This window comes from Colletotrichum tamarilloi (assembly GCF_030869305.1).
Source record: "Colletotrichum tamarilloi strain Tom-12 chromosome Unknown Scaffold_178.1, whole genome shotgun sequence".
Classification (NCBI taxonomy): Eukaryota; Fungi; Ascomycota; class Sordariomycetes; order Glomerellales; family Glomerellaceae; genus Colletotrichum; species Colletotrichum tamarilloi.
Genome location: NW_026849561.1, coordinates 21068 through 35948, shown reverse-complemented (window position 1 = coordinate 35948; position 14881 = coordinate 21068). Strand labels below are relative to the sequence as shown.

The following is a 14881-nucleotide window of genomic DNA, read 5'->3' as shown; positions in this document are numbered from 1 at the left end:
TTTCATGGATCGCATTTGCATTTTGTGTGAGGTGGCAGGTGGGAGAGGCGTGCCCCGTCCGTTCCTTCTAGCTTTGTTTGGTTTAGTTCCATCCCTCCTCCGTGTTTCCTTCCTTCCTTCTTTTCCCCTCCAGCCTTTTACCCCACGCTTGCCCGCCTCGACACTTTCTACCTGAAGTACCTAATGTAACGAATGTTCATGGAAAGAACGACGGGAGGCAGATGGACGGTACTTGGGCAAAGGCAGCGGGCCAGGTCAGGACAGGAACGTGTGTCTTAGGTAAACCCACTGCTGCGAAGGAACCGAGGACGCGAGCCTATGAGTGCTGATAGACATCCTCGACGCATATAAGTCATCATCTGACTTCAATACTTGCGGTGCGTGTGTGCGTGTGTGTACATGTGTGTTGTGTTTTTGTGTGTGTGTGTGATGGAGTGAGAGAAAGCTGCCATGTGCGAGTGTGGCCATCCTTGTCAGCAGTTCGCCCCCTCCTTTTTTTTTCTGTTTTGCTGCTGGGAGGATCATCCAGCGGTTCGCAGCTACGGATACAGGGAACCAGCAACTGGGGCACAACTTTACACCTTGGGTCTACCTTGCTCCGTTTCTCTTGCCACGCATTGCCTCTGCGTTGAAGAGACGGGACTGGACGCATCGCATAGGTCTCACGCACCAAACCCAATGAAAGTCTTTCTTGGGTTCCTAGCCGCTGGCCGTTGGCCGCTCGCTGGCTATCCTGTCGGTCCTGTCTCCGGCCCCAGCGTCCCATCCCTGTCTACCAGCTCATAGCTTCCATCTTCCTCCCGGCCTGTTGTTTGGCTATTTGGATACCCGTACCGTAACGGAGTATGGCTATGGGTCGGTCCAGTGAGTCGGTCGTGGCCGTGGACGTGGAGCCTCCCTGCCGGCACCTCAGGGCTCACCCACGCCCAGCTCCAGTGTCTGTTACTTGCAGCTCTCTCTCTCTCTCTCTCTCTCTCTCTCTCTCTCTCTCTCTCTCTCTGTCTCTTTCTCTAACCCTGGTCAGCGTGAGAAGTACCGATACCCAAGCAACTGAGGAGCAACAGCATGCAACTTGCAACAAGTCCACGATTATGAAAGTCTTGCTGTCCTCTTCTCTACCGTATTGTCTTCCGCATCAAGACACCTTACATGTGGTTGTACACAGATGCCTCCTTAGGTATAGGTACCAAGGTACATGATGTATCCAGGTATCTCTAAGGTAGGATGGGAGGTGGAAGGAGCAACCTGACGACTGGGAGGCGTGGGAGGCTGTTGGCAGATGGCAGATGAGGTGAGGTGAGGTACCTTGCAGTACGTACCTGACCCGGCCAGCCCACCCTCGTGTCGTGCCTGGTCTTGCCTTCCTTGCCTTGCTGTGCCTTCCTCGCCTTGCGACCCTTGCCTTCCTTTCTTGTTCCGTCCCTTCCTCCCGCATTTACCTTACCTTAAACCACGGCCAAACCTCCCATGACCTTCGCCTTGCTTGGGTTTCTGATTTGTTTTCATTTCCTCTTTTTTGACAATAGAATTTCCTTTCCATGTAAACATATCGGAAAAGGTAGTGAACACTCAACCTCTACACGACGACATCTACCTCACCTCTCGAGGCACTGGCATTGCGCCGACCTTTTCTCTCCTTCCCCCTCTGCCTCCGCCGTCTTTTATCGCTGAGTCTGCCCCGCTCCAGCAGATATCGTACCCACCCGCTTGCGCCCATCATCAACAGCGCACAATCGACGACATCACGCGATTGCGACAGAACAGCTATCAGCTTGTTCGAGAGCTGTTGCTGAAGCTGCCCGCTCGCCCTTCGACCGGAATCCTCATGTTCGCATTATGATTTCCATGCAGCGTTCCCTATCCTCGCCAGTTCGCGTAGTCTCTGCCCGTACGTTCCACCAACAAGCACCCTGAACATCGCCCACAAAGCGCTCTGTTCTATCGTAGCCTCCCGCTTCCCACCCTACCTGAAAGGTACTGACTGTTCATGTTCTCCTGCGCCTCAGCTGCCTCCCAAGATGACGCGAACCAGCCCCGATCCTCGAATCCTCCTTCCGAAACGTACAATGCGTCCTTCAGATCCCGCCGCCAGAGGTCTCCAAGCCCAACCCGAAGCGTTGAGGCCGTAACCCTGCCCGTCCGTCGTAGCGAAGACACACCGAGGAGACCCGCCTCTCGGTCGCACCAGAAGCCCGTGATTGCCCAAGCGTCAACACCCATTGCCACCTCTCCCGTAAAAGCCGCCATGGATTCTTCATCCGATACGGCACTCGCCTCCACCGCGGCAACGGCCTCTTCGCCTGCGCTCCCCCAGGCTCTGCTCCCAGATCCATCCATGTACACGAACCCTCATCTTGCGCCCGAACCTGATACAACGACCCTGGAGGAGCTCGCCCATTTGGTTAGACTGTCCAAGTACCAGGAGCGCAAGCGCGCAAACACACGCATACGTTTGCAGAGGAACCTAATCTCCACGGCCTTGTCAGCTCGTCTGAACCGCTGCGGTGAGATTGCCCGGAAGAATTTGGTTGACTGTTTTCGCTCCGATGACAAGAAGACCTTTGCTTCTCTGTTCAACGCCATTCACGATGTGCGTAAGAGCTGCGACGAACTGCGCCGCTATGCCCTGTTGGAACCCGAGATGGACTCTCTTCAGTCCCCTGCCTTGGCCTCCTCAGAAAGCCTGGACGCGCCACCAAAATCGACCTCGGGCTCTAGTTCTCTCGGATCCATGACCCCCTTTCTTTCCGAGTTGCCCGCCTCTGTCCGGGAAATCTTTCTTAACTTTCTGAACCAGATCAGGACCAACCCAGACTACTTGGCCACAAGATTATGTTCTCTAACCCCTACAGAACTCAATGTCTTTACCGGCTTCCATCAGGGACTGGAACCTGTAGAATCCGTGCTGCCCTACCACGGCCGCTCTACAGCCAGGAGTCATGCTGGTGGACCAAGTAGTCGAGCGCCCGCCCATTCCCCAAACGCCATCGAGCGTTTGCTGTCATTCCAACGACACGATCCCTTGTCCGCCCTGGTTCACACATGCTTCGCCAACTCGGCTGGTCCTGATAGCGCCGAGGATCGACGTCGAACCGAGATATGGGGCACAGCTCTAGCAAGACTTATCACTGAATCCAAGGCCAGCAGCGAGCCCATGCTTATTTCTGTTCTTAATGTCTGGACGGCCATGCGGGATTGGTCCGGGAAGTCTAACATGGAATGGTACCTGATGAAAATACTCGAGGATGGTGCCTTTCTTTTGGACAAGGCCGAGGACCAACACGGTACCAGGTTCAATCTCGCGGACTGGACGGCCAAGGACAGCATTGCGGCCGAGGAGTTCTACGATCGGGCCGTTAACGAGCTTTTTGAGATCATTGACGACGAGGATGCGACTGGCATCCCGGAAGGCCTCATCGAGCTAGGCAATGCCATCTTGAAGAAGCTTAACTCTAAGCTCGTCGATGGTACCCGAAATTGGTTTGTTTACAAGTGGCTCTTCTCTGTTTTCCTCCTTGGTGTTGTCATCCACCCGGAAAGCCACGGACTCATGGGCGATTACCACATCACCGAGTATGGCCGGCAGAAGATCCTCAAGCAGGTCGCCATGCGAGCACAGCAGCTTGTAGTCGAGGTGACCTGGAACAAGAAGGGAACGGTCTCAACCCCGCCCAAGATTCAAGGACACGTGGAGAGCATCCTGAATCGTTTCAAACGAAACCGTTCCCAGAGACCTCCAGCGAAGCTCCTTCCGGCCCGCTCAATCACATCACTTCGAGAAACAGTCGAGGTTCATCCTTATCTCGTGGTGAGTCCGGCAGATCTAGTCACCCTCGTCAACGCCTTGTTCCCGGAGCGACGGCCTATGTCAGCTCAGTCCAGCGGGCTTAGATCCGGAGCACCTTCCATCTCTGGGTTCTCGGCAATCTCACAGCCCATCTCGATGGGCGCCGCGCGGAGCAATTTTGACACGGCATCGATCCTCAGCACCAGTGCCTCGTCTGTTCTCAGTGACGCCACAACTTCCAGAGAAACAAATTTGGATGATCAAAGGACTGGCTCGCCTCAGCGGTACTCGCCCCCCGTATTGGATCCACTGGCTCAGCGACGTCTTAGTAACTATGAGGACGACGGGTATCGTCTTCGTTTTGCTCTCCGCGAAATGGGCACCCAGGTCGGCATGGATGTTGTCCAAGGCTCATGTCACCCATGTGCCGAACGATGGGCCGTGCTGTTTATCTCTGCAGATGGCAATAGCCTGTCAAGCCAGATGACTTACGACCCAGACGAAGATGTCGAAGACGAGGACCACTCTTCCACCAGCGAGACTGACGATGACGAGATTGATGAGAAGCCTGAGCTCGATAAAGACTACCACCAATTGCGAGATTCGATCCTAAGGCTTGTCGAGGATTTCGAGATCCCAGCCAGCATTGAGCCAGAGGCAACGAGGGCTCAGTTCAGCAACCGGGCGACTGGCATCAAAAAGTACCGATCCAAGAATAAGATCATCACCGCTGAAAAGTCATCTCCAAGCAGAAACCCCTACCGCAGACGAGACGCTGAGGTACAAGCGAGTGCCACGGCTGATGACTCGCAAACCAAGGAAGATTCACCGCCAACGACGGCAGAGAAGACAGGGGATGCAGATCCGGAGCCGTCCTCAGTTCTCATTGCTATGCTTACAGCTGCCTCGGCTCAGTCGCGAGCGCAAGCTGACTTCGTATCGGCCCACCTCTACTGGAAGACACTACAGCAACTAAATGCACTCAGCTCAGGGTCGCTGAGACGAAACGGGTTTGCCATACTTCTGAACATTTTCTCCCGAGGGCCTCGCGATTCAATCCGCCGCTGTGCTTCGGCCATTGAAGAATACGACGCCTGGCTCGTCTGGCTCAAGCAAAGCCAAGAACGACACGAGGGGCTCATCGACGCCATGATGAAGCGACTCAGGGCTCTTCGCGACAAGATGTGGTATGTGACAGACGTACGGAACTCTGCACCGTATGAGCAGAGTCGAAACATCTGCGCTGCCCTCAAAACAATGGGTATGCAGAGACGCTACAATTCTTACCAACGCAACCGCGCCCACCTCGCACGGGGACCGGCGTCAAGCTATCTGTATCGCACAGAGACTCAGATCATGGATCTTCTTGCAGCATCAGAAGAGCAGGGCGGGCCTAACAAGTTGAGTGACGATCAGGCAGACAAGACCTCCCGATGGCTTCAACAAGCTGGCGTTGAGAACTTCTGCTGTGGGGAGGAGCGAATTCACAGATTCGGCTGTGAAGTGGATACCTGCATTTCGAAATTGGTTGGCGAATCCATCATGGACAGCCCTGTTCTGTGGTCGAGTGAGCTTTACCAACGAGACAGACGCAATCTGGAGACAGGCAGCAGAGGCCCCCGAGACAGAGACCACGCATTCGACGATACGGCCAGCGTCATGAGCGACCCAGATCGAAGGTTCATGTCTACCGGTCGTCCAAGCTCTGTTCGGGACCTGCGGGCAATGTCAGCTCACAATTCTAGCCAGCAGTCATTTGACTCTGGCAGCTACCGTTTTTCAAGGGCAAGCACAGTCTTGTCCGACATCATTGATGGACAGGACTATTTTGGCGTCTCGTCGCCAGTCCACACCATCGACTCCAGTTCTACGTTTTGGTCGCCCTTCCAGTCGGCGATATCCCCGAGCTCGACAACGTCCCGCGCCCAGTCTCCCACGACAAGCATGACAAATCTGTCCAGTGTGTTCCAATCACCTCATTCCCATCTAGGCTCGCATGCGAGTCATTCTACCGGCAGACCTGGCACATCAGCATCGTCCAACGAGACGATTCATCAACAGCGATTGTCGGAAGAGAAGTCTCGTTTCCTCAACGAGCTCCGTCAGACTTTAGTCAGTCTTCTTCTGTCCGACTTGGGCACATTGGTCTTTTCCCGCGGCTCCGAGACAGATGACTGGTTCTCCTCGTTGGGCCAGGAATGCATCGACAGGCGTGATTCCCTAGACCGACGCGCGCGGAGGTCTGCCAAGTCTGGCAAACTGTCACTGAGACCTCGTGTCATTGAGAAGAAGAAGAGCTTTGGGAATCTGCGAGGTGCCGGCGAAACAGACAAAAACTCCGAGACCACGGAAACTGCCAGTGCTCCGGGAAACGACAGTCCTTCCACAAGCGACACCGTGCCTGCGCCAAGCAAGGCCACCTCTAAGGAGTCAACTCCCGAATTTCCTTTCAAGAAGGCTTTCCAGCGCTTGCTTCGCATGTTCAGTGTTCATCCCAACCCTCATGCCAAGTTAAACGCCCTATACGAGCTGCAGCAACTCATCGTAGCATCTTTGGCGAGTGGTAAAAGGTCAAGAATGGGCTGGAATCGACAAGAATTTTTGCCCGGCGCCATTGATGACCCCACAGGCTCTAGCCGCGCCAATCCGTTGGAGGAGGCTATCGACAACGTCAGAGGAAGACGCTCGCATACCCTTTTGCAAGCACCCGCAACTTCGCCACCGGTCGTTGGACCCCGTCCAATGCGTCAGGGTAACAATGATGTTCGCTCTGGCGCTACAAGCAACCCGACAACAACCGATGCCGTCACCAACGTCTTGCGAACATTGTTCCGGGATGCGTCTATCCGGCCAAAGACACTTTTCCGCGATCTTCAGTTCATTGCGGCATTTGTGAACCCCACAATCCTTGACAACACAGAGAAGGGCACGGCGTTTTGGGACACTGGTCTTGCCGCCTTGAATCTGAAGCAAGAGGTCTGCCGAACAATGATTGAGGTGGCGGACGAGGTCCAAGGGGTGTATACTAGCACACGCAAGACGACCAATGATGCGCCTGCTCCAGACGCCGAGCGACTGGAAACAGAGTCACCCCCTCCTGTCACGACAGCCTATAGCTTGGCACAAGCAGGAAAGATGTGGACCATCACCGCCAAAGAGGGTCTGCCCACGGCCCAGCGAGAGCTCGCAATTTTCTACTTGTCGAACCCTGAGCTCGTGGAGCGGACCACCTTGCCCCTCTCGAAGCCACGCGAGGTCTTCAAGCAGGCCGTCATGGACAAGTATGCTGGTCCTTCTGGACGCACAGGCCCAGGTACCAGACTCTACCCTGGAGACAGAAGTCGCACATCGGCAGGCGCATCAGGGCTCGGTGGCTCTGCTGGCTCCCAACATCCCGGACAAGATGCGGGCTCCAAAGACGGGGATGTTCGCAGTGATCCCGCGTTGATGTGCGTGGCAGTCCACTTCTTCCAGGCAGCAGAACAAGGCGGCGATGAGCTCGCAACGTCTTTCCTCCGACAGAATGAGTTTAATGCCATGAGCTGAAGCGTTGAGAGTGTGATTTGCACCCGGCGATAATATTTTTTTTTCCAAATTTCGGGCGCCGGGGGCGCTCTTTTCCATATTTATTTTGAACATTTTCCTTTTCACGAGTACGACGCGGGCATATCCAGTTGATCATATTGGGAAGCTGCGGGATCTTTTCAATGTAATCCCCCCCTTTTAGATGACTACAGTAGAAAGGGAGGGACATTATGGTAGCAGGCACTCGGCCTTTTATGGAGGATATACCACTTTTCTACATACGATTACGACTTGGGTATGAAGCACAGGCTTGGGCCAATTTAGATGACATTTATTCACATTTATACCCCGTGCAGTATTCTCGTTCTGTGAAGGTGTCCAACTCTGTGGTGATTGTGACAGGTCTTTGATGTCCAATATCGACAAACAGCATTTGGCATCGTTCTGAGGTATGACGTTCTCTTCAAAAACTAAGATATTCGCTTACGCCACGGAAATCATAGGGCAGGTTAGGATGATTGAAACAATAATGTATTCGCATTGAGCCCCGTTCGAGGCCTCAATCAGAGTGCGTACTACGGTAAGACAGCCCGGCTCCGTTGGCCTAGGTCAATGCACCGAAAGGAGATGACCTCCTCCCTTGTTCCCCCTGACGAGCAAGCTTCAAAATAGCTTCCTCTTGCATGGATAGCCCTCACTTTCTGGAAGTTTGGGTGTTACAAAATCAAATAGTGTCTCGAAGGACCCCAAACGCCGCCCAATTTTTCGAGTGCTCATGTCCACATCGACCATGTCTCACAAGTAATGTGTGTGAAACCATACAGAGCTTTTAGATAACCGACCCAGATTCATGAACATATGCATGCCTACCTCTAGCGAGGCAAGAGAAACTTTGGAAAGAATTTACTGGCCTCTGCCAAAGCGAATGTCGAAGTCCTTGAGCACGCTCATGATACTCGCCGCCTCGACCTCAATGGGTAGACGAGAAGGCGACGGCAGCGTCTGGCCCGGCTTGGGCGCGGCGCGAAGCTTGGGAAGCCAGGAGCCAATGTCGTCGGCAGCCTTTTCAAAGTTTCGGTGGCTGGAAAGGGTCTGGTAGGCTTCGGCACAGCTCAGGCTGAGGCCGAGGCGTCCCTTAGAGGGGAGACGGGGTGGCGGCGCCGGCGCGGACTCGGACTTGCAGCATCCGCCTCCAGCACCAGCACCTCCACAGCAGCCACCTCCGGAGCCGCTTCCTCCACTTCGCTCAAAGTTGGCGGACAAGGCGCGGCAGAAGAGACCCGACTTGGGGTCGGCGAGACACTGGGCGCAGGATCCGGGGCCCTTGGGGCCGCAGCCGCGAGAGACGGGAGCGACGGGCTGGGTGGTCTGGGGACGGGGACGGAGCTTGACGGCGCCGTCGGCGTCGATCTCCATTGGCATGGGGGGAGGGACGGCATCGTTCTCTGAGGGAGGGGGAGTCTGAACCTGCTGGGAATAGGCGGGAGGAGGTCCGTAAGGGGTGGTGGCGGGTGGGCCGAGAATTGAGGTGTCGGCGCAGAGGCAGTAGCTTCCGTCCTTACAAAACCCACATGAGTCCTTGAAGGCCACGGGAGGCAGCTGGGGTTGGGGCTGCACGATGGCAAGGTTCGCTTGCTGGTGCTGGTGCTGTTGCACCTGTTGCACAGGTGCCTTCTTGGAGAACATGGCGGTGAAGTCAATCTCCGTCTCCTCCTCAGGCGGAGTGGGCTCGACGCGGGCACGCTTCTCGGAGGATGTCGGCGCCGAGGGCGAGGGAGCTCTCTTTAGGTCCGAGATGATGGCGCTTTTGATAGTCTCCTCAAGGCACTGGCATCTACCTCCGAGAGTGCATCCGCCACATCCCGTGACGGTGTCGGCAAGAATTTCGTTGGCACAGGAGCATCCTTCAGGGCCGCATGACCCGCATCCAAACGGGGCAGGAGAGTCTTCCATGTGAGTTGAGTCTTGGGGAGAGACGATCTGTGAGATGGAAAAGGGCTGGTTTGCGTGGCCAGCCGATGGGGTGGGGGGGTGCTCGTGGTGAGCGATTTGGGAACCTCGGCGCTGGGGAGACGGCAGGCGTCTCGGGGCGGCGGCCTGCTGCTCGTTCCAACGTCTCTTCTGGCTTTCAAGTTCGGACTCGGCCTTGACACGATCCTTTCTCTCGCGATCCAGCATATTTTCGAGAACGAGGCAGCGGGACTTGAAGGACTGTAGCTCCATCTCGAGGCCGTGGACCTTGTCCTTGAGGTCTTTTTCGACCTTTTCGTGACCTTCACGGATCTCATCGAGTTGTTCCTCCAGCTCGCCAACTCTGGCGGCCCTACGCTCGCGGAACGCCCTCTGAGCGGCACGGTTCTGGGCCTTGCGCTTGGTGGGTGGCGTATCGGTGGCAGGCTTGCGGCCGGGCTTGGGCCTGGGAGGTATGACCCATTCCTTGGTGGTCATAGACATCTTGGGCGCCTCTGTGACGGGCGGGGGACTGATTACGGAGGCCATGGACATTTTGTTCACGACCTGAGGCGGCCTGGCTGAGATGGGTTGCTGTGCAGCGTTCGGTCTGATGGCAGGTAGTTGGTGCGGGGCGTGGGAGGCATTTGTCGGTCCGCTCGGATTTGGTGTGGAAGGACCGCCGGGTGTGCTCGCGGCAGGCGAAGCGGCGGAAACGGGGGTCGAGACAACCGAGTTGGAGCGAGATGCGGCCGAGTAGACGCTTCGGGCGTCGGTTGCGGGAGGTGAGGTGACGGGAGAAAAGGTCGACGACGAGTGTTGCTGCTGCGACGTCTGGTTGTGGGAGGAGGAGGAGTTGTTGGTGGTGGTGGTGGTGGTGGTGGTAGATGAGGAGGGAACAGTGGTGGAAACACCTGAGGCGGCCATCTTGGTGGATCGGAAGAGGGACGACCTAACGAGCAGCAGTGTTCCGCAGGCGGGGTCCGCTAAGGCCGCTCATTCGCTGTCAGGTGGTGGGATATCGCCGCTAACAGCTGGTAGCCAGTTGGCGGGGTGTGGGTTGCTAATGTTTTTGCCAGCTGGTAAATCCGAGGGTGCGGTTCGGCGCTCTCTCGGCTCTTGAGATCTGATAAGAAAATGGGACGAATTGATGGTTGTAAGACCGAGACGTGCTGAATGGTGTTGGGTCTTCTTTTTTTCCCCTGTTCTTGTGTCCTTCTTCTTGTTCGTCTTTTAGTTGTGATGCTTGCTTTCCTGTTTGACTGATTGACCTGTTCGGAGAGCAATCGGAGCTGTATAAGTTGATATGATGCTACTGTTTGGCGATCTGGGCTGATGCCGAGCAGAATCGAGCAGATACCCCTACAGCGAAATGCACAGCTGATAGGTCTGTCTGTCTGTCTGTCTGCGCTGTACAGAGTAGTGTTATGCAGACGAATGTGGTGGTGCGCGCGTGTTGCCGAGTGGGTGACAGAACAGAACCTGTTTCGAAAGATGATGTCGGCAGCGAGGTTCGGATAGCTGACTTTGTTGCTATAGGTACTTGCCTGTGTAAGTGAAGCCAGGAAATAGAATCGTCAAGTCGGTATGTGTAAGTGGGAGAGTCAATGTTGATGAGGTGAAGAAATGTTTGGATTGCGGGCTTGTTCCTCTTTCTTCCGACACTTCGGAGGATGGTGGGGAGGAAGGAGGGGATTGGAGGGACAGAGCGGAACTGGACAGTGGAGGGGGGAAAGGGCCCAAGGCGAAGGGGGAAGGGGGGGAGGGCGACATTCAAAAAGGAATTTTTGATCTGATTGATAAGATTATCTTGCTCGCAAGGCCCCCACCAGGGCCTGCGCTAGCCTTTTTTTCTCTTTTTTTTTCTCCCTCTGTCTCTCGCTGTTTCCTACCCGGGCACTGCCTGCCAGAGGTACGTCGCCTTCTCACTCGCCCGGTCATTACCCACTCATTTCATCCATTTCACTCACTCACTCACCACAGTCTCACGCAGACCTCAGTCACAGTATTCTCACACTCTCACTCACTCGGAAATGGCCCCCGACATCCGCAAAGTAAATGCACTACTCTCACTCATAGTTTTTACTCACTCTCAGTGTCTCGCACAAACACACACTCCAGCCCACACTGGGGGAATCGTTCGATGGCTCCTGTTGCTTTCCGGCTTTCATCCCCATTCCGACCCTGCGATCTCGGACCTTGTTTCTTGGGCTTGGCTGGCCACAACACACTATGAATGTTACTATGTAGGGACTTTCAGGGCTACACAGCCCGGCTTCTCCCACGGATCACCGCCCTAGTTGACTGCGCGATCCACCATCGATGGGCTTTGATCCCCTTGATGGCTGAGTTTCCATGTCGTAACACCCATCCATGCCAGCCTCTCACTCTTCCGTTAACTACCACTTGACTCTGTGTCTATTACTCTGCGTGGGTGCCAAGCGCAGCCACATCCCGAGGGAATTGATCTCAGGGTCTGCCGATGTCGCTGCCCTTGCCCACCGGGCGAGTACATGATGTATGTGACCAGTGATGACCGTGGGATAAAGTTGCATCCAATACAACAGTGTAGGACAGGCCTGTCACTCCATCAACAAATGAGAGCGGCCCTTTGTCCGATGACTCCCTCGTAAGCCGAGACGTCCGTGATTCTACTCTAAATCTACCTTGCAGTACTCCGTAAGGCATGAGTAAACAACCGTAAAGACAAAAACCAGCGGGGGAAATCAATTTGACACAAAGTTTGATGAGGCTTTTCGGCAGTGTCTACGGAGTGCAAAAGCGAAGACCAACGAGTCAGGATCGCCGAGGTCTTGATTGAACTTGCACAAGTCAGTCGCATAAAATACACACAATCAATGGCACAGTACTCCGTAAGATCTGTATCCATCCAGTAACTTGAGCCGAAAAAAAAGGTACCTGATAATCGGGGATTTATGCCTCAATGGAACCTGCTTCAGGTGTCACCGCCAGTCGTCCAATGGCCTTGGAGCAGTTCATCAGGGAGATCAAGAGGTACTTGATAAGATGTCACCACCCACCATCGCCTCCAGCTCCAATCCGTATTACCTGCCTGCATCCTTCATCCCACTCACACCTCGTGTCACTCGCCCGTCATTGGGCCATTTGATCTCTCACCCCCCGAACCCCCAACCGCCGCTTCCTTTCTGCAGGCTCACATGAGACGCTCATTTTTTTTCCAGTCTACTTCCAAGGCTTAGGGGAATCGCTTGAAACATCTGCTTTCGGGATCGTCTACGCCCTGTCTCCAGTCTCCCAGTCTCCATTGCTGTATGGATACTATTGACGAGCCAACCACCCGTGACCCAACACTTCTCACTTCGTGACTATGCGTAATCAGATCGGCCCTTCATCCCACATAGGCTGATCCCAAGTGGAGGGCCCCGGAAGTGGGTGATGGGAGGGTGCGAGCCACGCGAGAAAAAAGAGCAACATTTACGTACATCGTGGAGTGCTTCAGAGCCAGGTATCCGTAGGTTGGTACTACAATGCTACCCTTACTGGATCCGTCCGTCCATGGCTGCCGCGGTACCTCGCATCTCACGAGGTTTGACGGCGGCAATAATCGGCTCGCACTAATTACACGAACTTGTCTTTGCCTGACAGGCTGGCCCAAGGGTGGACTCCCAGAACGCTTTGGCTTCACAAGGGATCCCTTTCTTACGAGGCAACGCCAAGCGCAGCGGGCACTTCGGCCTCCGTCTGTTTTTTTCCAAGTCAAGTTGAGCTCTTCACAACGGGAACGTCGTTTATCCTAGCCGCTTACCTGAGGTGACTACCTGTTATGCTCTATACAAAGCAGACTTCGAGGAGTGACTGAGTGAGCGCGTCTTGAATAATGACTTTACTGTCTCTCGCCAATGACCGCATCAGAGATGATGATGTGCGGTCATCGTCGTAAGAGCCGAGCAGATTGATCGCCGCATCGTCACTGCCAGAGAGACCGCAGGGTTTAGATTTATCCAATCCCAGCACCGACTCCATCTCCGAACCAACTCTCCGTTGTGACTATCTCTCGCTCACTCGAAATCCTCATTCACGACTGGTCAAAGACTTAAAAGTGACCACTTGGGTTGTTTGAAGGTTGCGCAACCGTGTCCACATGCAGTGAGAACTGTGGGAATCCTGGCGGGGGCTAGGTACCTTACCTCAGTTACTTCACTACGTGTGGCCCACGCACTGTTCAACCACTTCCAATTCCCACAGTGACCCCCGCGAAGCCCAAGCTGTGGACCTCTGAGAAAGCTGCGTTAAGCTATCCGTACCTATCCAACTCCATCCCGCCCAAAATCGACCAACAGCTGCAATTCGAACCACCCACCTCTCGACAGCAAAGCTCCTCAACAATTCCCGATCCCGGTCCTCTAGCTTTGAGATAGCTACCTTGCCTAAATTTGACGTCGCTTTTGCTCCGAGCTACGACATTTCTGCGCCGAACCTCAACCACCGAGCCGCCGCCGTCGCCATCTGAAAGGCTGCAAGCACAAACCAACCAACCTAACCCCAAAGCAACGGGCAAACCGGCGGACCACACACAGAAGCAATGGCCAATCTCGGCATCCAATCGCCAACGCGGCAAACAGCAGCCTTCCACCTCCCCTCCTCATCCTCCTCCTCCGTCGCCTCCGGCTCCGGCTACGAAGACGACGACGCCCCGCTCCCTTTCCCCGCCGCCCTCCCGCGATCCGACTTCCTCGCTCCCGGCTTCCACCCGGCAAACTACCTCTCCGCCCTCCCGCACCGCCACCAGACCCTCGACGACCTCAAAGCAGAGCTCCGCGACCGCAGCGCCGCCATCAGCGCCGAGCTGCTGGAGCTCGTCAATGGGAACTACACCGCCTTCTTGTCTTTGGGCAACGAGCTGCGCGGCGGCGAAGAGAGGGTTGAGAATGTGCGTGTTGCCATGCTCGGGTTCCGGAGGGCCGTGGAGGAGATCAAGGGGAAAGTGAGGACGCGCGGGGAGGAGGTTCAGGGGTTGAGCGGGGAGTTGAGAGAGGTAAGGAGGGGTATTGAGACCGGGAGGAAGATGCTTGAGCTGGATGAGAGAGTGTCTTCGCTCGAGGAGCGGCTTTCGCTTGCGAGTCTGCCTGGGAAGGCAAAGACGGGTGACGGCGGCGAGGGAGAGGAAGAAGATGATGACTGGGACGCGGATGATAGCGAGGAGTCTGACGAGGAAGAGGATGATGATGATGTGGGCGGGCTGGTGGGTAGCAGCCCTGCGAAGCTGGCTGGCTTTACGCAAGACTTTTGCATCGTCGAAGCTCTGGCGGACGCTATTGGAAGGGATACTCCGTTTGTGGTCAAGGCTGAGGCTCGAATGGTGAGGTGTCGAAACACAATTCTCCTGGATCTCGGCACGGCGATGAAGGAAGCACGCAAGGCGGGCAAGAAGGGTCAGGCGAGGACAGTCAAGTACTTGGGCTTGTACGGATTGCTTGACGCCCAGGCTGAGGCGATCAGGGCCCTCAAGAGCAGCTGAGCCGATCGGAGCAGCAGACGACGAACAGCACAAAAAGGCCAGCAGTCACAGAGTAGCGATGCATATGATACCCAAATTAAAGTCTCCAAACATGTTCTAGAGCGCTATGCCACTTTGAT

The 14881-nt window shown here is 55.3% G+C and overlaps 3 protein-coding genes across 3 annotated transcripts; 2 read left to right on the top strand and 1 right to left on the bottom strand.

Annotated features, from left to right (window-relative positions):
- Positions 1–1987: 1987 nt before the first annotated feature.
- CTAM01_15792 (uncharacterized protein) lies at positions 1988–7333 on the top strand (the record flags this gene model as incomplete). The annotated part of the gene is made up of 1 exon (XM_060531786.1): positions 1988–7333. One exon carries the CDS (start codon positions 1988–1990, stop codon positions 7331–7333), a length of 5346 nt encoding a protein of 1781 aa, XP_060373639.1.
- An 882-nt stretch (positions 7334–8215) lies between these two features.
- Positions 8216–10189, bottom strand: CTAM01_15791 (bZIP transcription factor; the record flags this gene model as incomplete). Its single annotated transcript, XM_060531785.1, has 1 exon — positions 8216–10189. The coding sequence occupies one exon, from the start codon at positions 10187–10189 to the stop codon at positions 8216–8218; it is 1974 nt and encodes a 657-aa protein (XP_060373638.1).
- A 3637-nt stretch (positions 10190–13826) lies between these two features.
- On the top strand, positions 13827–14762 carry CTAM01_15790 (uncharacterized protein; the record flags this gene model as incomplete). Its single annotated transcript, XM_060531784.1, has 1 exon — positions 13827–14762. The coding sequence occupies one exon, from the start codon at positions 13827–13829 to the stop codon at positions 14760–14762; it is 936 nt and encodes a 311-aa protein (XP_060373637.1).
- Between the last annotated feature and the right edge of the window lie 119 nt (positions 14763–14881).